Consider the following 21922-nt stretch of genomic DNA (forward strand, 5'->3'; position numbering starts at 1 on the left):
GATATACTGACTATCCAGAGGATACAGTACACGGGCGATATACGGAAATGTTAAAGGGGAGGGCCTCGCACTCTCACAATGATGATTGCTATGAAATCTACTCTACCCTGATGGTGGTAGTCCTATGGCTCCTTATACTCGCTCCTCAGTCTCCTAGCATTCATGTGGTCCATGGATGTAAAGGAATTTCTTTTCTGGAGGAAATTCTCGAGCCGAAATATCAATAGTCCTGTACCTCATTGGTCGCGACGCTACTTCCATCAGTCAGTCCTCTTTTCTGACCGCGGTAGCCCCTCACTATCTTCTTCCCCTCTCCACTTCAGCCCGGACGTCCAACATACACTGTACATATCACAATGCGATCGCGTGGAGAATGATGTCCGGAATCTAGTCGAATTCCTCTCGTGTCATACATGGAGTATACCCAGGCTAGGCTATATATACGCCTAAATGCAAAAGCTGACGCTTGACGCCATTGATGCGGTCATCCAAGAAGAAACAGCCCCTCACTACTGTATATTTTGTTTTGTCTAGCTTTGCTTTTTGACAGCAGGGTTGCACAAGTGTTGTCCTGGCACATGAATGACCAGATGCACCTAGCTAGTCAGTACTCCGAAGCTAGCCTCACTCACCCGTCATACCGATTGCCCTTGCCAGTCTTAAAGACTGTGGGAGTATGAATCTGTAGCTGAACACAATGGAGGGGTTGGGTTGGGGTTCACTGAGAGATTCTGTTTGACCCAATCAGGCACAAATAAGCAACTAGTGCCAGTCAATTATTCATTTGTGTGGTCACCCTTTATATCTTACATCTGATCTGGTTCGATCTTTTCTTACTCATGAGCAGAATATTGTGTTGGTGCCATCGACTGTGTAATATTAGCATCCTTGGCCGACCATCCGAAGTCAACCTGCAGTCGTTCCATGACAACCACATAGTAGTCCAACGCTATTGCAGCAAGGCAAATCCATCACCCCCCTGCGCCTTGGGAAACAACAACCAAGCTGCTTCCTGAAGCCTTGCTCATAGATTCCATACTCTCATACTGGCACTACAACCGACCACCACGCGCGAAGCCTTATTATTGATATACAGGTTCACTATCCTCTAATGATCCAACCCAAGCTTCTGCCCTCTGCAGCTTCCCGCTGCTGCTTGAAACAAGAAGTGTGTTTTTTCCAGACAGAACAAGATACTACACTTTCTTCTGCAGGTATACACAAAGACAGGATTCGAACAAAATACTCCCATTCCCCATGTGCCGATATATTATACTGTACATAAGGTGTCTACAGTTCTCTTCCATCATCAACGAATCACGAATCCAAGTAAACCAAACCAAGAGCCAATGGGTTTTGAATCATAAATCGCTTAGCGCAAATCCGGAACCCCCTCCTCCCCTCCCCGGGCGAGTGGCTCGAAAAAAAAAATGTCGAAAAATTAGGGTTGGCTGCTGCTACAAGTTGCTGCACCTGCTCCACGTTCCAGTTGCAACCATCCTTAAAATTTTCTTTTCCTTTCCGCTCTTTCTGACCGTTTCGGTGCGAGTTCGGAACACTTCGGGAATCCCGGCCTTCCCCTCTGCCAATTCTTTTGGCTGTTTCAGCATGCAATGGTAGGGTAATTGCTACTGTATGTAATTGAAGAACTTTCTTGGTATTATTATTCGGCCCGGGGAATGGGTTACCCATTTGTGGGGGCTCATCACTGTGTTCACGTGCCTTGTTTCCCAATTGTGTTGTTGCTTGAGTTGTATCATGTGAAGATTGACAGAAGTGTTCGTCAGTACTTTCTATCTATTGAAAGGTTATACGTCCAGGGCGGATACTATGCCAAGCTATTCAATTGATCCTTTCTTTCCTGATTTACCACTATTACCCTCCAGTTTATGGCTCATTAATCGTCAATATAATTATCTTATTCCTCCTCCTTACCAATGACGCACACTGACCAGGACTTGCTCTCTGGGATCCAGCTCGACGGACGACTGCTGCCCTGTCACCAGTCCGAGACGCGTGAGAAGCTGCCACACCAACTTGCGCTTCAAGTTCTCGCGGACCGGGATCTTCTCCAGCGCGTCATATCCGTTGAAATACTTGATGAAACGAGGCCAGTATTTCTTCAAAGATGGGTGCAGCTCCACGAGGTCTAGGTCGGCGTCGGGGCCATCGCAGTTGATGCCGTCCCGGCCAGTACCCGGTCCATCGCGCTCGGGGAATCGCGACATGATCTCATCTAACCATCTGGATTCGAGCGGCGAGGCGCGATGAGGGAATAAAAGCAGAGAAGACGTTCTCAGCGATGTTGTCCGGTCCAGCAACGAATAGGACAAATCTAGCTTCTTGCCTGGTTTGTGCCGGCCAGGCATTGGGGTCTCTTCCCCGCTATCTTGACTGTCGAGGGACGATGACGAGGATGAGTTTGCATCATCATCATCATCATCATCATCGTCAATGTCGTCTGCGTCCGACTTGACGACGCTCTTGCTCAGATACTTGTCGACCTCTTCCCGGCGAATGGCTGCTTCGACCGCCATCTTAATCTCCGGAGACACTTTGACCCTTGCAAACGCGCGCAGCTGGGTAACCCAGCCACCTCGCAGCAACCACGCCAATATGGCGAAGTATGTGACTTTGTGGTCTTTGCTGGGGATAAAGCTTCCGTACGGTCTGGGGGTTCCGCTCATGGCCGATAGCATCTTAGGGAGACTAGGCAGAGTCGGGAAAGCTGCTTGGTAGGCAGCTGTCGCCACTTCCAATTTGCTCAGATCACAATTTGGTGATACAACATAGGTGTCTCTCTGATGAAGCGGGGGGATCGCCCGCGCTCTTCGCCAGTACACCAAATGGCTGGCAAGCATTTGGATGGTGGACAGTGGTATGCCGGAGGTCACGGCTATTTGGGCGAATGACTTGGTAGGTTTCGAGCAACGAATATAATGTGCAAGCGCAGGGGCCAAAGCACCCCCAGAAGCTTCGACATCCTTCAAGATGGTTGCTTCGTTGTCCAGCAGCAACAAAGCGAAGTGCTTGGCTAATACCTGATGTGGCGCAGTGTTCTCGTCAGCAGTAGGGTCATCAACCGGCGTGACACTGTCTGCGGTGGTGAGCCAGAGGCCAGGATACGCCTTGTCGGTCGGTCCTGCTAGGAACGGTGTCGATGTCAAAGGGGGGATTTGCAATGAGATGGAAACGTCCGGACTCAGGGTGACAGATGCAATCTTTGATGCTGATATGCTCGTGTATACGGTGTAGATGGCCCTGGCCAGGGATGACTGGTGAACAAGGTCTGAGTAGAGATTGTTGACGGACATTCCTGTACAAGATTAATTAGCGAAAAGGGTCGACAGAGGACACAGCCACATACCCTTTTCCTTCGCCTTCTCCTTGATGTGCGAGATATGGCGAGCTTCCCTCCATACGTAGTCCGTCCGCGCTTGCTCCCACTTCAACGCCTTGGAGAACTTCTTAATGATGTTATCGTAGATTTCCCGGAGGCGCATGGAATACTCCAATAAAGGCGGATCCAGCACAAAAACCACGTTGAACATAGTCATGGAGTCCTTATCATCGCCATCCAGCGACTCACTTGCCGCCCTGGTCGAGTGGATGCTGGTTACCGAGGCACGCTGAGATTCTGCGGGGGTCATCTGCTTCGGACTCAAAGTCTCTGTTGAAGCCGCCAGGAGGTCCGCGGCCGCCTCCCCTCGAGCATCGTCCTCGTCATCATCCTCGGGCTTCTCATTATGGCCAAGCTCCCCTCCCTCCCAAGTCGCACGAGGCTTCCTCTTCTTGCGCCTCTCTTTCCTCCACATGCCGTCCTCCCGCACGAACACCGGCCACCCGACGAAGGCAAGGTCGTTGATTCCGACCTCGAACCGTCGTTTATGCCACGACCGCGACGGACTCAACAACTTCTCCCAGACATCAGCAGGGAGTCCCAGCAACGTCTCCCAGGGTGGACGTGCCCCATTACCACCTCGACCAGCTCCTCCACTGCCACCACCACCACCAACACCTCCTCCTCCACTTCCCTCACCCTGAGTCCCTGTACTTCCACCTCCACTCCCTCCTTGCCCTCCAACAACACCACCACCGACCCCCAAGCCTGCACTCCCCACCTCATCCTCGCCCTTCTCCCCAATCGATATCTCATCCTCGACATCCGAATTCGCCCCGCGTTGCTTGATACTCCCAGCACCACCACCGCGCAACAGCCCCCTCCCCGACCCAATGGACCCCGCCCTCTGCGATTCCGCACCAGGCGACCCAGCAATCCCAGCCCGTGCTCCCGCTCCTCCGCCCGTCCCTCCTCCTCCGCCATCATCACCACCACCGCCGAGCCCGAAACTACTAGGCCGACGACTATTCACCCCACTATTGCCGCCCCCACCAACCACATACAACGACGACTGGTTGAGCTGCTGCTGCAGGGGAATAATGATCTCCTCTTCATCCTCATCCGAGGACGACCCGCTCTCCTCACTGGAACTGGACTCATTGGGATCGCGTTTGGAGGAGGACGTGGCTTTCGAGCGCGAGGCGCGGCGCGAGGAGATCGATGACGACGACGCCGCCTTGGAGGAGGATGCCGAGCGGAAGCCGTTCTCGCTGAGCGGGTTGGGGGGGTAGTGGAAGACGAAGCGGGGGCCGGCGCGCGAGCGGACGATGAGGATGATGGCGACCAGGCAGGGGTCCGGGGGCCGGGCGATGGAGGACATTATGGGGGGCGGAGATCGTCTTTCTTTTTTGGGGGGGGTAGGTCTTCGCCGATTATCTTTCTTTATTGGTAGGTGAAGGTGAGCATTTTAAGGGATAGCTCGAAGAGACACAATGGTAAATGGAAAGGATGGAGAGTCCGTAGGGAAGTTGTTAAGGACTAAGAGTTCGTTCGCCGCGGTGGTGCGGATAACTTTAGCTTTCCCCGCATGGGAAATTGGGGGTTTCCGCATTCTCTTCTGATAAGACCTCTAAATGAGATCGCAGGCCACAACAAACATACTCAGAATGAGTATGCCTCAGATATTTGGCTTGAGCGAAGGCTTTAAATCAATACATATATACAGACCATATAATCCTGCACATCCTGTACATACATAGAACGAAATATAGATAACCACCTTTCCCAGACGCCGAAAAATACGAAGAGTGAGAGAATATATACCAATCGACCAGATCGTGAAAATCATCAACCAACCCAGCAGCCCCTCATGTCTTGCACAAAAGACCGCCAACGTCCCAGAAATATCGTACAACCCTCGCAACCACCCCCAAACTTATGACTTATTCTCCGTCCCCGCCGCAGCCCCCTCAGCAGCAGCAGCAGCAGCAGCGGCCTTGTCCTTCTCAAATGTCAACCCGAGGTTCTTAAAATCGTCCGGCGCCATGAGATTGCTACCAAGCATAGAACAAATTCACGTATTAGCAGACATACTTTCCCCGTGGAATATCCTGTATGACACGAATATGGGGGGGGGGGGAAAGGCATACTTTTCCATCCGACAAGCGAGATACCCTTTCGCCAATTTTCGACATGCGTCGTCGTTCACGCCGCGGTTCGATTTCAGGCATTTCAGGTAATCGGAGATCAGATGTTTGCAGTCGCCTGCAGCCCAGGATATGTCAGTCTCGTTTCTCCCGCTTACTTTGCGTGTGTGCGCATGTGCCGAGGAAGTGCGGAGGGCCTGCAGGCGCAGCCGAATTGGAGCCGGCGGAGAGGGAGGGAGAGAGAGTGGTGGCCTACCATAGTGATCCAGGGGAAAGCTGCCACGCTCGGGACTATACACAACCCCATTCAGAAGTTAGCACTGGGTCCGTTCTCCTGCATCGCAAAATGGCACACCGCGCGCGCGGTTGCGGAAACCGGAGATAGAGGAAATCATCAGACCACAACTTACGGCGTGGGCTTGTAGTTGGTTGCGGCACCACCGGGAGCTCCGAAGCCCATGGCGAAGGCTAAGTGGCACGGTCCTTGAGGTGGCTGGGTGATAATCCGGTTCGGAGAGTATGGAGCAAGCGAAGAGCTTGTTAGATCGAGCAACGTCTTATCGGCTGTTTATCGGAGGGCATTCACAATGGTCCTGCCTCTGCCAGGCCGCGGAAGGAGAAAAAAGGCCCGGAGCGGTGCCGCCAAACAAACATTACAAACATGACAAACATGACAGACATGACAGACATGACAAACATGACAAACATTTGTTCAAGATGATCTACTCAATATGCACCACCGCATGTGTCAAAGTGAGCTGGAACCTGTCCGAGTTCTTAGTAAATGCTATCTAATGCTTACAAAAGGACAGAGCCTGCTGCCATGAGTGCCATGAGTTTGGCTTCTGGCCTGACTCATACGTGCGGGGTCAACCCTCGGCCGGGGCCATGTAACCTGTAGGTTTTGAGGAAGATAGGCGTCACAAAGGTTGATAATTGGTCGACTGGACCTATATCTTAGATGACCAATCGAGTGTACTCGGACCCCTAGTTATATGTTGTTTCTTTGTGAGCGTGTTGCTAGATGGTACAGGCACACCCCTCCTGACCCGCCTAGATACGGACAGCTGCGGCGCTGATATATCAATGACGTTGTCCTCCAACCCCAGGATATTTATAATTCATGACAGCCTACTTCAAAGGGATTGACCTCATCTGCAGCTTTCACTAATCCAAACCACAACTCCGTGGATAGTAATCCGAACACCCGAAAATGCCAATGTGAGTTCTTCTTTCCACCTTTTACAGTCACCAGCCGCGACAGTAAATATATCTTCGCATGTTACAGCATCAATGAACAACCCCCAAAACTCTCGATTCAAACACTAAAAAAAAACCAAACAATCAGGACCCTAGAAGGCAGCTGCCAATGCGGCGGCATTGAATTCTCCCTGCAATCCTCAACCCCAGTTCCCTACCAGCTATGCGCCTGCAGCATCTGTCGCAAGGTAGGCGGCTACAGTGGCAGCGTCAATCTCGGCGGAATCGCCGACACCTTGAACATCAAGAAAGGCAAGGATTTGATCAAGTATGCCGAAATGCCCCAAGACTATTGTATGATACATTTGGTTCGGAACCCCGACTGACAACGAGATTTGCACGGAAAGGAAATATTCCGCGATCAAGGCCCGCGGTACCGAACAGGAGGAGGTTTGTTCGTCGGAGCGGAACTTCTGCTCCAACTGTAGTACCATGCTGTGGCTGTGGGACAAGCAATGGCCGGAGTTGATTCATCCGTTCGCGTCGGCGATCGACACCGAGTTGCCGGTGCCTGATGAGATGGTTTGCATTATGGCTGGGTCGAAGCCGACGTGGGCGCGTTGGCCTGAGGGGAAGAAGCAGGTGCACGAGGAATATCCGAGTGATAGTTTGGAAGAGTGGCATAAGAAGCATAATCTCTTCTTCGAATAGGCAATAGGGGAGAGACCAAGGATGACTACGATTGTGCTGAGTGGATGACGGTACGCAATTACAAGAGCATTCAAGTTTGATAAAATATTCTTCTTTCATTCATTATGAGTATCTGTGCTGAGAGCGAGCAAAAGTCATCTATGATGAGATATTAGCAGCCATTACAGCAAATCATCTCTTACACAATCAAGTAGAAGGCGTAAAGATCAGTTCTCCAAGGTGAATCTTTGTTGTTTCGACATTGTAGTTCAGTAAGAACACAGCGAATTTTAAGAATCATCATGCAAGGGCAAGGTGTGGTTGAGGGTAAATACTCACAAATTCTCAGTCAATGTACTACAAGGGTATCAGTGTTCCTATAATCTTTGACCACAGAATCAGCAACACATTCATGACGACCCATGAGTGAGTTCAAGAGATAATGATGTCAACTGAAGTCAGGCTAGTGATGAGTTAGCGAGAGCCCACAAAACCACAGAATTTTCGTGTACCAACCTCATTAAATCAGAATTTTGTGTTTAATGTTCATTTCCATGTACAGAGTACACAGATCAAACAGTGTGAATAAGTGTTCATCATATAAAGTTGACTTGGGCAATGCTCGTGTTTGAGACAGGAAGCGAATGGAAATTACCTGTCGGTTCCTGTTAGTATGACTCGAAGCCAAAGACGGTTCCAACAACTGAAGAGGATCGATGAAAGCTCAGGTGACGAAGATCTCAACAAGTTATACACTTTCCTGACACCCGCAAGGTTTGTACGCCTCGCTTTTGATGGGCGCAGGTCCATGTAAACGTTATGTCCGCCCGTTCGTTCAAGATTTCTTCATCGGCAGCCAGATAGGCAGAGGAGTTGAATGAGTGGTATTTACCTATCAAGTAGCAAGTTAGTGAAGAGTCACAAATGACAAGCTAATTGAGTAGACAGCAAGATAAATTGAAGTAGGTCAGACAAGGCTGAAACTTGAGTTAAAACACGAATTCCACATGGTGATTAAGTTTGAGGAATGCCTTAAAGCGTGTCATAGGGTCATCATCCAAGAGGGGGGAAACACTGAAAACCAAGCAAAAGTCCTCGCATACCTTTTACAATTGTGCCATTGAGAGTCGAGAATGTCAAGTCATCATTAAACAAGATATCCTCACAAGGTCGCGGTGTTGGGCGACTCTTCAGGTGGTTGTGGTTGCACGATCATGATGGGAAGAAAAAAAATTGTTGTGGGTTGCGTCAAAAATTTATAGAAAGCATGAGGTACGGGAAGTGAGAGTCGCCACTTATGCTGTTTGATTGCGGGACAAACAGCTAGTGCTTCGGCAGTCTAGCCGATTTCGCTAAGCTACTCATACTCAGTACATAGAGCTTGAACAGCTCTCGGTCTCGCTTGGTCATGGGCTGGCTGTTCCTTCGCATTGAGATTGAAGGCGGAAATAGAATCCGAAATCCAACTGTGATGCACTGACTGAACTCATAGCCATGTTATCCTCTCATGATGAGCTGTGGAACACCGCTCTTCATTCCATAGGTTTCTTCGTGCAAACCACCTGAAGGATGATTCTATGTGGGTCTATCCTTTGAACCCCTCTATGAGGGACCGATAATGCCGAAGTGATCACAGGAGGAATGGCTTCAACAAAGATAACTGAGCGACATCATTGCCGGGTCTGAGACATCATGAATAACGTCCCTGGTCTTTCGCAAATCCGTGGACCCGTCGCTGGGTCCAACGATGTGGAACCTGCGGCCAGTAGCCTGTCCGACGTCATGGTTATCCACACTACGAGGCAAGACAAGCACCTTGTGTGATTAGGATGCTGCGTCAAATTGACGTCGGCCTCTATCTCCGCTGGTATAAAGACCGTTTGTTGGCCTTGTTAGAATCGGACCAGACAAACCACTTTTTTGCACTAAGAACCTCAATTGATACCTTGCATATTCACTCACAACTCACTAAACCGACAACTTAATACACAATGGCCACCACGTTCAAGCTCAACACCGGCGCAGAGATCCCTGCTGTTGGATTCGGTACCTGGCAGGACGCCGATGCTCAGGAGAATGCCGTTCTCGAAGCCATCAAGGCCGGCTACCGTCACATCGATACCGCCCGAGTGTACGCTCCCCAGACCATACCTCACCTATTCTTTTTTGGCGACACACATGCTGATTTCCATTGAAATAGATACGGCACTGAGAAGGCCGTCGGCCAAGCCATCAAGAAGAGCGGCGTTCCCCGCGAAGAGCTCTTCGTCACCACCAAGCTCTGGAACAACAAGCACCACCCCGACGATGTCCCCCAGGCGCTTCAGGACTCGCTCAACGACCTGCAGCTCGACTACATTGACCTCTTCTTGATCCACTGGCCCGTTGCGTGGAAGCGTGGCGACGAGCTGTTCCCCAAGGAGAACGATAAACCCGTTGTGGAGGACATTGACTACGTCGACGTAAGACCATTCAGCCCCCCGCCTCCTCGGCAAGACACTTGAACGGACATCGAGGATACTGACCCACCATTCTAGACATACAAGGCTATGGAGAAGCTCCTCTCCACCGGCAAGGTCAAGGCCATCGGAGTGTCCAACTTCTCCAAGGCCGAGATGGAGCGCCTGCTCAAGGAGACCTCCGTCGTGCCCGCCGCCCACCAGCTCGAAAGCCACCCCTGGTTGCAGCAGCCCGACTTCGCCGAATGGCACAAGTCCAAGGGCATCCACATCACCCACTACTCGCCCTTCGGTAACCAGAACGAGCTCTACTCCAAGGAGGGTACCATCGGCAAGTTGATCGAGGACCCCGTCCTGGTCGACATCGGCAAGAAGTACAACAAGAGTGGCGCTCAGGTCGCACTGGGTAAGTTGATCAGATCCCTCTCTCCCATCATCCCCCCACCCCAACAAAAAAGACACGCCCACTAACCCATTTTCGTGAATATAGCCTGGGGTATCACACAGGGTCACTCCGTCCTCCCCAAGTCCAAGACCCCATCCCGAATCCAGGCCAACCTGGAGGGAGACTTCAAGCTGAGCGACGAAGACATGCAGAAGATCCGCGGCATCGACCGCAAGCTCCGCTTCAACGACAGCAGCGCCGACTTCGGTAAAGATTTCTTCACCGACTTGGATGGCAAGAAATAAATTTCCCTTTCCCCCCCCAACCATCCTCGTCTTTTTTTCTCCGAAAATTTCACAAGCGTTCCAACTCAACAGCATGTGACAACATCACACCCCCTTGCCAAAAAGAAAAGGTTTAGGGGAGGGCGCATGCTATGTAATATAATGTTATGGATATGAGTCAATGAAATGATATGTCAAAAAGAAAATAAAATAAATCCGAGATGATAAATTAACACGAGTTTTGTCTTTGTTCCCCCTATCCCTGACGTCGATCATGCCCCTCTTTTTTTCGCTCGAGATCTGCATGATAAGAGTTAAAGTGCAGATCATAAGATGAGAAGGAAGGGCAGAAGGCGCACGCACTGCAGTAGTGGGCACGGCAATCGGCTCCAAAGGTCGTACCGTACCTTAAGTGGCTGGCATGGTCACCTGGCCAATACCTACCTACTAAGGTCCAGGCCCTGCCCACAGTTTTGACCTACAGGTTGGTTGCTGCAGTTCCAGCTCAACACACCCTCGCATACGAAGACAAAAAGAAATCGGGAGGTGAAAAGAATCTGCCCAGCTCCTCTCTTGCTCAGACTTTCTTTTCTCTCAGAATTAAACTCGAACTTTCTTGACTAGTATTTAACAACCTCAAGTTTTCTACTTCGTACTGTACATACTCGAGTACTTTCCTATCCCGTCAACTTTGGTGAATGACATCATCACCCATCGGCCATGGCGCGCAACTCCAACCAGAACGAACAACAACCATCCTCAGCGGCGACGACAGGAGCAAACGAACTCGGAGCAGCGCATGTGCGCTTTTCCAAGCGACTGGTCGTCTCGTATATCCTTGACTGGATACTTATCATGTGCGTTTTTGCGAGTTAGACCCCCAGAAAGCTCGTATAGATCGTGTTGCGTCGGTGTGTGTGTACAGTACTCATGGTGTTCTCCCTGCAGTGGTATCGCACTTATTGGCTATGGATTCGGTCGTGTCTCTCCCAATCAGAGGCCATTTTCCCTCACGGATCCAAGCATCTCCTTCCCCCACAGAGACCATGATACCGTATCGGTCAGTGTGGTGGCGGTGGTCGCCTTAATTGTCCCGGCCGTGATCATCGTCCTCGGGGCGCTGGTGCTCATCCCCTTCGGCCCTGCGATGACAGGCCACGAGACAACGATCGTGGCACGCGCAAAATCATGGCGGTACAAGCTATGGGAGTGGAATGCCGGATGGCTGGGCCTGGGTATATCGCTTGCGGGGGCCTATATGGCGACCGAGGGGCTGAAGGATCTGTTTGGGAAACCACGACCGGATATGCTCGCGCGATGCGATCCGGATCTCTCGAAGATCGGCAACTTCGCTGTCAGCGGCCTGGGATCCAGACTCGATGGAGCCCCTACACTGGTCACGTGGGAGATCTGTCGAAATCAAGCGCGCGAGTTGGCTGTTGATGGCTTTTCGAGTTTCCCCAGTGGGCATTCTTCTTGTAAGTGATCCGTTCCCAGGGAAACCCAATGACTGTGCGGGGAACAGACAGTGCTGACATATAATCAACAGTCGCATTTGGCGGATTGACGTATCTGACTCTATGGCTTTGTGCTAAACTGTCCATCGGATTTCCTTACCTCGCTCATTCACCGCTTAGCCAGGATTTGCAGAGACAGGAGCGTAGCACCATTCGAAGGCAGGGAGCAGCCCCGCCGGTTTACCTGCTCATCATAGTCTTCGTGCCCATAGCGGTGGCGTTCTTCATAGCTGCCTCACGGTGGTTTGACTACCGCCACCATGGATTTGACATCATTTTTGGATCAGTCATGGGGATCGTCTTCGCCTGGATCGGTTTTCGCCTTTACCAGCTTCCCGTGATGCGCGGCGCAGGCTGGTCTTGGGGGGCGAGGGACAGTAGCCATGCTTTCTTCCGAAGCGTGGGACTGCCGAGCCATGTCTGCGCAGACAACTGGGCAACCGCTAAATATGCACCGCCAGTGAGAGCAGAGACCAGGGATCAAGATATTGACCTCGAGAGTGGCCGTAAAGCAGCAAGGGAGTAGGATCCCTACATCTTAACCAGATAACAGCGTGTATCAGGCCAGTGGAAGATGTGACAATGCAGGAGTCATTTGGAAGATTGCTGTAGGCCATGGTGTTGTCTTCTGGCGCCCTCACCCTTTTCCCCGTACGCTTAGCAATGGGAAACGCATCCCGTCCCGAGGTCATCAGGGACCCAATAATAACCCAGCGTAGTGAATCCTTGATTCCAACGGACCGCTTCCATCACCTCCATCCTCCTACCCGTCCCTCATCCCACCTAGCTTTCGCCTCCCTCCTCGCGGCCAATTTGGCCGACTCTGCCCTGACCCGTCGAACCCAATCCGCGACCTCCTTCTCCGACGCCCGGCCATGGTGTTCCTCCTCCAGGAAACTTTCCTCGACCGCTCGACAGACAGCCTCCTGCTCCGATATCGAAGCAGCCAGCCTCTGGTACAGCGCCTTGGGCGACCACGGGGCCAGAGCAGCATCCATCTCGGATTGCTTCTTCCGCCAGGAAACCTCGAGAGATTGATGGGTTAGGAGAAGGGTCTCCGTCGAGGACCGTAGCTCCGACATCTGCGACTGGAGCTCCAGAAGACGAGTTGCCAGGTCTTTATTGTACTTCAGGAGAGATTCCAGATGCTGCTGATGCGCCGTGTAGGATGGATGCTGGCTCGACAGCGCGGAGATGAGGTTCGGGTCTTTGAGAATGGTTTGCAAATCCACAGTACTGTGGAGAAGATCAAAGTCAGTGGGGTGTTCTTGATACAGCTGTAAGATTGATACAGAGTAGGAGTATACCTCTTGTCCTTGACACTACTGGGTAGCCAACCTTCCTCAACAGGAGGTGGTTGGGGCAGCACGTTCTGGGAGCTCAGAGGAACCCCTGGTGAGGAATATCTGTGTCCTGAATACATGTCCAGTCTTTCCTGTTGATTATAGGCTCTGTGTAGCTGCTGCGGTGTGCCGGGCAAAGGTGAGTTGAGTTGGGGTGTGCCTCTTCGACTGGCCTCGTGGCTGCTGGGCTTCGGAGGTGGGGGAGGAGGCGTGTCGGAGTTAAGTGCCGGGTTCATGGTGACCAGGGGCTTTCGATGTAAAGCGGGCACCAGATATTAGAAATGGTACTTTGGCCAGAGAGCCAGGGCTGAACGAGGGATGCACCTGAACAAGCAAAGGCAGGCAATTGGATGGTTGGAGTAACAGGAGAAACAGTCCGGGTGCGGGCGATGCGGGGAAAAGGCACCGAATCACGTGAGATGACATATCTCCCGTCTACATGCTACTGGAGATTCAACCATCGTTGCTCTTTTACGAAAGGGCCTTTGTTGATCACTTGCCGGTGTGGAGAAAGTCTTTGAAGAGTGCATTTAGAGAACTCGCAGTGATTTTTGCTACTTGAGACACAGCATTTTTCAAGGTGCGTGTAGTATGTAGGTAGTCTTCGTAGCTGCCAAAACCCAACAAGATATGGTTGCCCGATATAAGCGCAACTCATAAAAGCCTGAGCCGAACCTTGTGGCTTGCGCAAATTGGCTGTCCTTTTCAAAACTTGGAGTTGGTATACGTCCTAGTTGAAATGCTCGAAATAGCGCTGCGCTATTACCCTTTGGAGCGGCGAGAATGGTTGAGACTCAATAGCGGTTCGAGATCGCTAGACGCCTCGCAGGCAGGCTCAATAGACCAACGCGCCCATAATGACTCAGATGAGTGAAGCGGAAGCTGTTTGGCAAGCCAAAATGGTCCTTGAAGTGAAAACCCACAACTTCTCAATCCGTTCTCCGACGCACACCACGCTCGTCAGTCTCAATACTAGAGCCTCGGAGTGCATCCATAACCAGCTCCCGCAACTGGGCCTGCGTAGCTTCACTGTGGAAATCTTCCCGCGCGGCCAGCTCATCAATCCGACGTTTGAATTCGGGGTCCACCTGGTCGATTCCCGCGTTCGCCTCTTGCTCCGACACCGTGCCTAGGTTCAGCTGCAGGTTTGCAGGCAGAGGGGGAGGTTGATTCAAGGCGACATCCACCGAAGAATCTGCAGGGGCGGGCGCTGGGACGCCCGCTACTTGCCGCAGATAATCTGCAACTTCAGGGAACGAGTCATCGTTCTCAATGGTCTCATACGCAGCCAAGCCTTCATCGTTCCTCTTGTTGTAGTCGACCCCAAGTTCTTCAACAAGGCACTTTGCGATTTCAACGCTCTCCGTCACGAAGAGACAGGTCTCGCCATCTTCGTCCAAAAGGTTGACGTCCACGTTGAACTCTTTCACCAGGGCGCGCAGAAGATCAATGTGACCGTAGGAAGCGGCAGCATGGAGTAGTGAGTAACCGTGCTCATCTTGACCGGAAGCGATGGACGGGTTCGCGCGCAATAGCGTTAGAAGAGCGGAGGGGTTTTCGGCGGCCAGAATGTAGGGGTTGGGTTGACTCATTGTGGCGGCTAGACAATTATCGATTGAGTCAGTCAGGCCAAATTTGGGTCAGTCAGCGAGATTAGACGAACCTTGAGTCACACACAGACGTACTAGTTGAATAGATTGAGACAGGGAAATTTGGAAAAGAGGGTTGGGAGATCTGAATCAGTCAGGCCGAAGTGAAGGAGGGGTCGGTCGGAGGTGGCGGCGAGCGGGAAAAAAAGGTGCTTTTTTGAAAAGTATACTTGAACAGTAGCTCTGCCCCGCATACGAACAAAGCCGATAAGCAACTCCAATTTCCGGCAAGGCTGACGAGTAGCTCTTTTCTCTTCCCCCATTACTGTCTGCTATCGATGATTCGCTGAGCACCTCCAATCAAAATCCATCTGTTTGATGAAGCCAGCGAGATTAGTTCCAAGAGCAATTGCTTTCTGGCCCAGGCGACACAAGTCAGCCGCCCCTCCCTTCCTTCGAAGCCGTCGGCCTCAGCTCCTTCACGCGCGCCTTCAGCACCCACGGTGCTTTACACCTGCGGTCCAAGTTAACACGAAACACCGATTTACGACCATGTCATACGAGAACATCACACCGGTCCGGCAGGATGAGCAGGAAGTAGCTCAGCTTGTGGAGAGCCTGGAAGAGGCCAGAAAGAGAGGCAAAGCTGAGAGCAAGAGAACCTTCACCTGCAAGAAGTCGACATTCGATGTGGACAAGACCGACAGCATCAGAGTTAACTCTTGGAAGTTCATGGATTGGGATTACCGACGTCACGATCTCCCTACTTACGCTCGAGGTCTTTTCACCACCCAAAGGAAGGACGGTACACATGAAATCGCGGTCCGGGGATACGATAAATTCTTCAACATTGAGGAGGTCAACGCGACAAAATGGAGGAATATTGAAATGAACACACGAGGGCCATACGAGCTCAGCGTGAAAGAGAATGGGTGCATCATTTTCATCTCTGGGCTCGAAGACGGAACTCTTCTGGTCTGCAGTAAGCACTCGACGGGTGTTCGAAATGATGCGGAAGTGAGCCACGCCCAGGCCGGTGAACGGTGGGTCGAGAGGCATGTGAAGTCTGTTGGGAAATCTGTCAAGGACTTGGCACGAGAATTGCGCAGACTCAATGTGACGGCAGTGGGCGAGCTCTGTGACGACAGCTTCGAGGAGCATGTCCTTGCATACGACGAGACGGTCTCAGGAATTTACCTGCACGGTCTCAACTTCAACGTTCCGAAGTTCGCTACGTGCTCCAGCGCAGAAGTCCACGCCTTCGCCGACTCGTGGGGCTTCAAGAAGGCTAACTTCGTGTTGTACGAAGACCTCGACCAGGTGAAGAAGTTCCTTGAGGAGTGTGCAGAGACCGGAACATGGCACGGTCGCGAGACCGAAGGGTTTGTGATTCGCTGCCAGATGGGTGAAGGTGGCCGTCCTCCCTACCATGATTGGTTCTTCAAGTACAAGTTTGAAGAGCCTTACTTGATGTACAGGCAGTGGCGCGAGTGCACCAAAGCGATCATCGCCGGCAAATATCCTAATATCAAGAAGCACAAGAAGATCACGGAACTGTATCTACAGTATGCTCGCAGACAGCTCGCACAGAACCCGCACCTAGGGGAGCAGTATAACAAGAACCACGGGATAATCGCTATGCGAGAAGGCTTTCTTCAGGAGCACGGGATGAACGGTTCTGAAATCATCCAAATGGAATCTGAAGACTCAAAGGAGGAAGTTGTAAGAGATGTTGTCTTGGTCCCTGTAGCTTCCCTGGGATGCGGAAAGACCACCCTGGGTCTTGCTTTGGTCAAATTGTTCAACTGGGGCCAAGTACAGAACGACAACATCCCGAAACAGAAGAACAAACCCAAAAAGTTCGCCATGGATATAAACAAACTGCTTGCCATACATCCGGTGGTGGTTGCGGACCGAAACAATCACCAGAAACGCGAACGCGAGCAGCTCATACAGGATGTCTCCGCAGGGGTTCCCAGGGCTCGATTCATCGCTCTTCACTATGTCCACGACCCCAAGCAGGAGATGCTCCCTGGTATTCGCGAGGTTACGAGACAGCGGGTACTGAGTCGTGGCGACAACCACCAGACGATCCGTGCAGGCACCAAGAACACAGAAGAAATCATCGGGATCATGGAGGGGTTCCTTACTCGCTTCGAGGGCGTGAACACGGACCGTGTCCCAGATTCAGACTTCGACGAGGTCATTGATCTGGATGTCGCAGCTTCTTCGCGGGAGAATCTCGAGACCGTCGTGAAAGCCCTACACTCGTCCTACCCCAAACTGGTGAAGGAGGTTCCCACCGCACAGCAGCTCGACGACGCCATCAATTGGGCGATGAACGACTACCAGGTGGAGCTCGACCTCAGCCAGGGTTACAGCTCAGCCAAACAGGTCCAGAAACAGAAGAACAAGAGCAACAACAAAACCAGCACCCCCGATAACACGGTAGCCCCGACTGCCGAGGATCTGGCCAAGAAGCTCGAGTACTTCTGCATCAGCCTGCCGGCGGCCGAGATCACGAACGTTCTGCAGTCGCTATTCCCGCCTTCGACCGACCCCGAGCGAGCCCGCATCTACCATCAGCTCGCGCGATCGCGCCGCATCCAGCCCGCCTTCCATGTCACGTTGATCCATCGTGCCTCGAAGAGAGACAGCCCCGACATCTGGGAGGGGTACACCCGCCACTATGTCGAGAAGATGAAGAGCAAGCCCGAATCCGATCCCACCATCACCCCCACCCTGGCTCCCGCCCGTGTGCGTCTTGAGCGCCTCATCTGGGATAACCGCCTCATGGTGTTCGTCGCGCGCATCTTGCCCCCAGAGGACGGGAGCCAGGGCGACTGGCCGTGCGCCAACGAGACCCCCCACATCACGGTCGGCACTGTCTCCCAGGAGGTCAAGCCGGTGGAGAGCAACGATCTGCTGAAGCGGTGGCATGAAGTGGGCTCGGGCGGCGAGACCGGCATTTGGGAAGCGGAGATTCCAGGCGTCAAAGTCGTTCATGGCTCGGTAGGGATGGTGATGAGTCGGGGGAAGTAGGGGGATTCAAAGGTGGTGCGGTACATGCAATTCACCCCGAGAACACCGAGTGCATATCAGGCTGCTGGTGGACATGGGCCGTGCAGAAAGACCCGGAGATCCTCGACGACTCGCGCTTCCAGTCCAAGGAGGGGAAGAGAAACGACCAAGATAGGTGGCGTGCCGATGAAAAGCGAAGATGTTAGTAGATGTATTGCAGTGATTAGAGCAGACACAGATCTGTCCAGGCTTATCCTGAGCATACCCGTCAAATTAGTATCAGCTACCCAGAAGACTTTCAGATGCTATAATGCATTGCATCAATCCAGAACAAGAACATAATCGAGCAGACCCAAAACCTCCTCGAAAGAGCGGGAACTCACTCTCCACGTAGCATGAACCCTAAGCATATCTCTCTCTTAGGTGCAATCACCATCCAAAAAAAAATATGAAGGTATCGAAAGTACAGCCCACCCATGTACAGACTTGTACACAGTACAGCACATGTACATGTACATGTACATGTATCTGCCCAATCCCCAACCTCTCAACCGCGCAAACCACCCCCATCAGAAAGTCAACCCAGATGCTAGCCCCCCCCTGGAAATCTATCCCGAGCTCAGTATATGTACTCTTTTGCCCCCCCACCTCCCCGGTGCATCAGCCCATCACCGAAAACCCATCAACTTTTCCAGGCCTCACCTCTCCAAGCCGCTCAACTTGCCCAAGGAACGGAACCCTACACGCGATCGCAAAACCCAACCCACAAAACACCAGAGATGCACATATCACCCAGCCGGATCTCGCGTAACATGAACTCGCGTAACATGAACATGAACATACACCCCAACCGCCGCGGGCAGGTATAACTATCTCCTTCTTATTCCAGAACATTCAATCAAACGTTGTCGGCACAAGGCGCAGCCTGTACTGCACCAAGCCAGGGTTTTCTGGCGAGAAAGACAGGGTAGGGCTCGGAATACAGCGATACCATGGCACACACACATGGCTGAAGACGTAGCGGAGCCACACACGACAAAAAAAAAGAAAAAGAAAAGCTGAAGGAAGAGAAGTGGCTGGACAAACGGGGCGCCGGGGATTTTAAGCGGGCCAAGGGAACACATACACTTGTACGCGCAGGCATGCAATATCCCTGTGCGATTTCTGCTGGGGAGACTGTTACTTGATTTAGAAGCTGAGGTTTCAGGTTTCCTCTTTATTCTTGTGGGCTATGGGGGTGGGAGACTTGTGTCTGGAAAGAGGAGAGGAAGGGGGCAGAGAGGGTAGAGCAGGGGGCACAAGGGTCGTACTATCCGCTGAGCATTCATGCAGGATGGAGGAGAAGGGAATCGGCGAAGAGGCAGTAAGAGAAGATGGATTGGTAGAAAAGAAAGAAGAGCTTGGTGCGAAGTTGGCGCTTGTATCATCTTACAGGTTTGGTTGATTGGTCATACTAAACAATGTAGTCTGGTTGATACTAGGTAGTAGTCGTGATATACAATCGTCAGGAGCCATTTATCAAACTCCACCATTAGTCGATCAACCATGCTCCCAACATGCTCATGTTCGCGCCAAGATGCGGTAATATACAAGAAGGTGTCTACAGCAGACCACAAAAAGAGAAACGTCGCGTCGTTACTCTATACAGAAAGGGGCAAAGGTCATCAGCTGGTCATCCATGCCGTGACACGCTGCGCGCCAAATCGTCCCATGAATTGCAAACCGGTGCTACCCATTGGGAAATAGCTGACAAGATACCAAAGCAGAGCGGTGAGCTGGAAGATCGACGAGATCAGGGTCAACAAGGTGGAATGGAGCTGTGAGACCGTGAAAGCATGTTAGCCGTTATTCCTATCCCAATCTGGAGTCTTTGCACCTGCACGTGCATGTGCACGTGCATTCCCCAAGAGAAAGCAGCACTGCTGGAGGTGTGCGGTAAAAGATCACTTTGAACGCCCCGGCAATTCAATGCATCATGATGTCATGAATCCTTGTTGGAAGAGACCTCGAGCATTATGCAGGGTGCACCCCAGGCGACATGCAAGATCCTCCAGCAGTAGCTACTGAAATCGCTGAGCAGCTGGCGCTGATAGCGCAGGCATACTCGACACGGGAGCAACAGGGATGAATCTTGGCACCACAGTCGAAACTTAGAGGAGGCATGGAAACTTACCCCAATGGCAAAGTAGAGGGTCATGGCGATCGAACCGAAATAGGCGGCCGTGAATGGCAGTCGTGATCCCGAGACCAAATGCCTGGCATAGACCATAGGTCCCATGAGGACTGCCCATGATAGTAAGAATAGCAAAGAACCGACGGACCATCTAATTTCCAAGCAAAAACCGGTTGGGTCAGCCACAGTCTCTCATTCACACCAGCCTTGGCGCATGAAGTATTGAGTTGCAATAGAGTGTAGCACGGAAGCTGGAATGTGGCTTGGTCGTGCATGCTCTCCAGCAAGGGCAGGAAGAGCACACCACCACCTCAAATTCTCCAGATGTGTCGAGGTTCCAGAAGATCATTCGGGATAAGGGACAAGCAACTTACAAGATGGCAAATTTGCGGGGTTTGAGCGACAGGACTGGAAAGAGGAAAAAGCAAATAAGGAAGCAGACGGCAGCACCCAGGTTGCACGCAATGAAAATGAGCATCCGGTCCCATCGGCTTACTAGAACGGGATGCATGATTAGCCCTGACCGAAACTCAAATGACGGGGATATAACAGAATGGAACATCCAAATAGAAGACATTAGTATCGCCCGTTACTAGGGCCTGGGTGAAACTCCGATGCGATGCAGGAACTGAGTCTCTGTCACCTGGACCAGCCAGTGCGGGAAATCAAGGAAACGGGCAGTATGTCGGAATAATCAGATCATGCGCTAGGAGGACTACTCACAAGCAAAGAAACTATCTTCTTCTTCCCGTCGAGTCGGGGCTGGCAGAGGAGCTCCTGGAGCTTCATGGGTGGGCAGCTGCAGATAGCCCTCCCCTTGCCCAAATGGATTCCAAGACTGCAACCGTGATAGGAAAGGAGCATTTGACGAGTTGGTGCGCGCCGGTAGATCTGGATCTCTCCGAGACCAACCCAATGAGTTCACGGAATCACGGAAGGAAGTCGTGGTCATGGTCACGATTTGCTTCGCCACTAACCTGTGGATTGACCTAGGTGGGAGGGAAGGTGGGCTGCGACAACGGAAAGGAGGAGGCAAGCTCGGATGCCGATACTGCTGCTATTGCGGAAGCGTAAAAGACGGGGCCGACCACTGGAAGCGCAATATTGCGGTATCAAGGCGAGGAGACCTCTGCAGGGACTATGCAGGACGGAAACCAATATGCGCGTGCAGATGATCTGCGAATATCACTGGAGGAGGGGGACAAGACACAGCAGCTGCACGCAAGAAAAACGAGTGCGGCAGTGATAGGACGAGACCTGAGCGGGCCAGATGACTGTCGCGCAACCGGACTAGCCTCCCGAGGAGCTTGGGCACGGGGCAAACCTAGTGTCTGCTACTCGAGTCAAAGTGGCTTAGTCGTACGTCGAGCAAAGTGAAGCTGATAAACCTGTGACTCCTTCCAGATCGGTATGTATAGGGTACTGTGTGGAAGACTGAAGGGGAGGAAAGGGGGGGGCGAGCTATCTGTCTGAAGCAGCCGGCTCTGTAGCTGAAAACCGCAAAGGTGTGACTCTAGAGCTCGACAGTCGAGTGGACTGAAACAGTACGATATCTCCGAGGAAGCTGATGTAACACTTGTATGGCCCAAGACCTATCCACCGATCCGGAATGGCGATTAACCTCCAACCTCAGCGCAAAGAATGTGAAGGTCGGGATGAAAGCTAGTATAGCAAAGTGGAGAGCTGCGCAGACCGGAGAATGACAGGGAAAGGGGGAGGTGGGGGGAGGAATAGGAGCTGCAAGATGATGAGGGCGATGACGATGCCGGGGGGG

General features: G+C 52.0%; 9 protein-coding genes across 9 annotated transcripts; 4 read left to right on the forward strand and 5 right to left on the reverse strand.

Moving 5' to 3' along the window:
- Positions 1-1838: 1838 nt before the first annotated feature.
- BO95DRAFT_448155 (nitrogen permease regulator 3 family protein) lies at positions 1839-4277 on the reverse strand. Its single transcript, XM_025587788.1, has 2 exons — positions 3368-4277; positions 1839-3316 (listed from the first exon to the last, which is right to left on the reverse strand). The coding sequence occupies exons 1-2, from the start codon at positions 3813-3815 to the stop codon at positions 1932-1934; spliced, it is 1833 nt and encodes a 610-aa protein (XP_025436710.1). The 5' UTR covers positions 3816-4277; the 3' UTR covers positions 1839-1931.
- A 740-nt stretch (positions 4278-5017) lies between these two features.
- BO95DRAFT_448157 (coiled-coil-helix-coiled-coil-helix domain-containing protein) lies at positions 5018-6079 on the reverse strand. Its single transcript, XM_025587789.1, has 4 exons — positions 5898-6079; positions 5744-5778; positions 5491-5605; positions 5018-5394 (listed from the first exon to the last, which is right to left on the reverse strand). Exons 1-4 carry the CDS (start codon positions 5945-5947, stop codon positions 5277-5279), a joined length of 318 nt encoding a protein of 105 aa, XP_025436711.1. The 5' UTR covers positions 5948-6079; the 3' UTR covers positions 5018-5276.
- Positions 6080-6660: 581 nt separating this feature from the next.
- BO95DRAFT_22881 (GFA family protein) lies at positions 6661-7712 on the forward strand. The gene is made up of 3 exons (XM_025581252.1): positions 6661-6708; positions 6776-7015; positions 7095-7712. The coding sequence occupies exons 1-3, from the start codon at positions 6701-6703 to the stop codon at positions 7396-7398; spliced, it is 552 nt and encodes a 183-aa protein (XP_025436712.1). The 5' UTR covers positions 6661-6700; the 3' UTR covers positions 7399-7712.
- Positions 7713-9096: 1384 nt separating this feature from the next.
- On the forward strand, positions 9097-10681 carry BO95DRAFT_22919 (aldo/keto reductase). Its single transcript, XM_025581259.1, has 4 exons — positions 9097-9508; positions 9578-9839; positions 9915-10242; positions 10327-10681. The coding sequence occupies exons 1-4, from the start codon at positions 9369-9371 to the stop codon at positions 10524-10526; spliced, it is 930 nt and encodes a 309-aa protein (XP_025436713.1). The 5' UTR covers positions 9097-9368; the 3' UTR covers positions 10527-10681.
- Positions 10682-10999: 318 nt separating this feature from the next.
- On the forward strand, positions 11000-12798 carry BO95DRAFT_400973 (phosphatase PAP2 family protein). Its single transcript, XM_025583854.1, has 4 exons — positions 11000-11362; positions 11454-11628; positions 11707-11983; positions 12055-12798. The coding sequence occupies exons 1-4, from the start codon at positions 11226-11228 to the stop codon at positions 12546-12548; spliced, it is 1083 nt and encodes a 360-aa protein (XP_025436714.1). The 5' UTR covers positions 11000-11225; the 3' UTR covers positions 12549-12798.
- BO95DRAFT_22945 (vacuolar protein sorting family 37 protein) lies at positions 12660-13718 on the reverse strand. Its single transcript, XM_025581263.1, has 2 exons — positions 13330-13718; positions 12660-13258 (listed from the first exon to the last, which is right to left on the reverse strand). Exons 1-2 carry the CDS (start codon positions 13599-13601, stop codon positions 12772-12774), a joined length of 759 nt encoding a protein of 252 aa, XP_025436715.1. The 5' UTR covers positions 13602-13718; the 3' UTR covers positions 12660-12771.
- A 194-nt stretch (positions 13719-13912) lies between these two features.
- Positions 13913-15140, reverse strand: BO95DRAFT_448164 (ankyrin repeat protein). Its single transcript, XM_025587790.1, has 2 exons — positions 15029-15140; positions 13913-14965 (listed from the first exon to the last, which is right to left on the reverse strand). Exon 2 carries the CDS (start codon positions 14955-14957, stop codon positions 14295-14297), a length of 663 nt encoding a protein of 220 aa, XP_025436716.1. The 5' UTR covers positions 14958-14965; positions 15029-15140; the 3' UTR covers positions 13913-14294.
- Positions 15141-15240: 100 nt separating this feature from the next.
- On the forward strand, positions 15241-18218 carry BO95DRAFT_448165 (tRNA ligase). Its single transcript, XM_025587791.1, has one exon. The coding sequence runs from the start codon at positions 15507-15509 to the stop codon at positions 17994-17996; it is 2490 nt and encodes an 829-aa protein (XP_025436717.1). The 5' UTR covers positions 15241-15506; the 3' UTR covers positions 17997-18218.
- A 1421-nt stretch (positions 18219-19639) lies between these two features.
- BO95DRAFT_488221 (putative Golgi traffic protein SFT2) lies at positions 19640-21593 on the reverse strand (the record flags this gene model as incomplete). The annotated part of the gene is made up of 4 exons (XM_025590504.1): positions 20872-21593; positions 20523-20643; positions 20149-20299; positions 19640-19792 (listed from the first exon to the last, which is right to left on the reverse strand). The coding sequence occupies exons 1-4, from the start codon at positions 21098-21100 to the stop codon at positions 19640-19642; spliced, it is 654 nt and encodes a 217-aa protein (XP_025436718.1). The 5' UTR covers positions 21101-21593.
- Positions 21594-21922: the final 329 nt, after the last annotated feature.

The sequence above is a fragment of the Aspergillus brunneoviolaceus genome, assembly GCF_003184695.1.
Source record: "Aspergillus brunneoviolaceus CBS 621.78 unplaced genomic scaffold BO95scaffold_108, whole genome shotgun sequence".
NCBI lineage: Eukaryota > Fungi > Ascomycota > Eurotiomycetes > Eurotiales > Aspergillaceae > Aspergillus > Aspergillus brunneoviolaceus.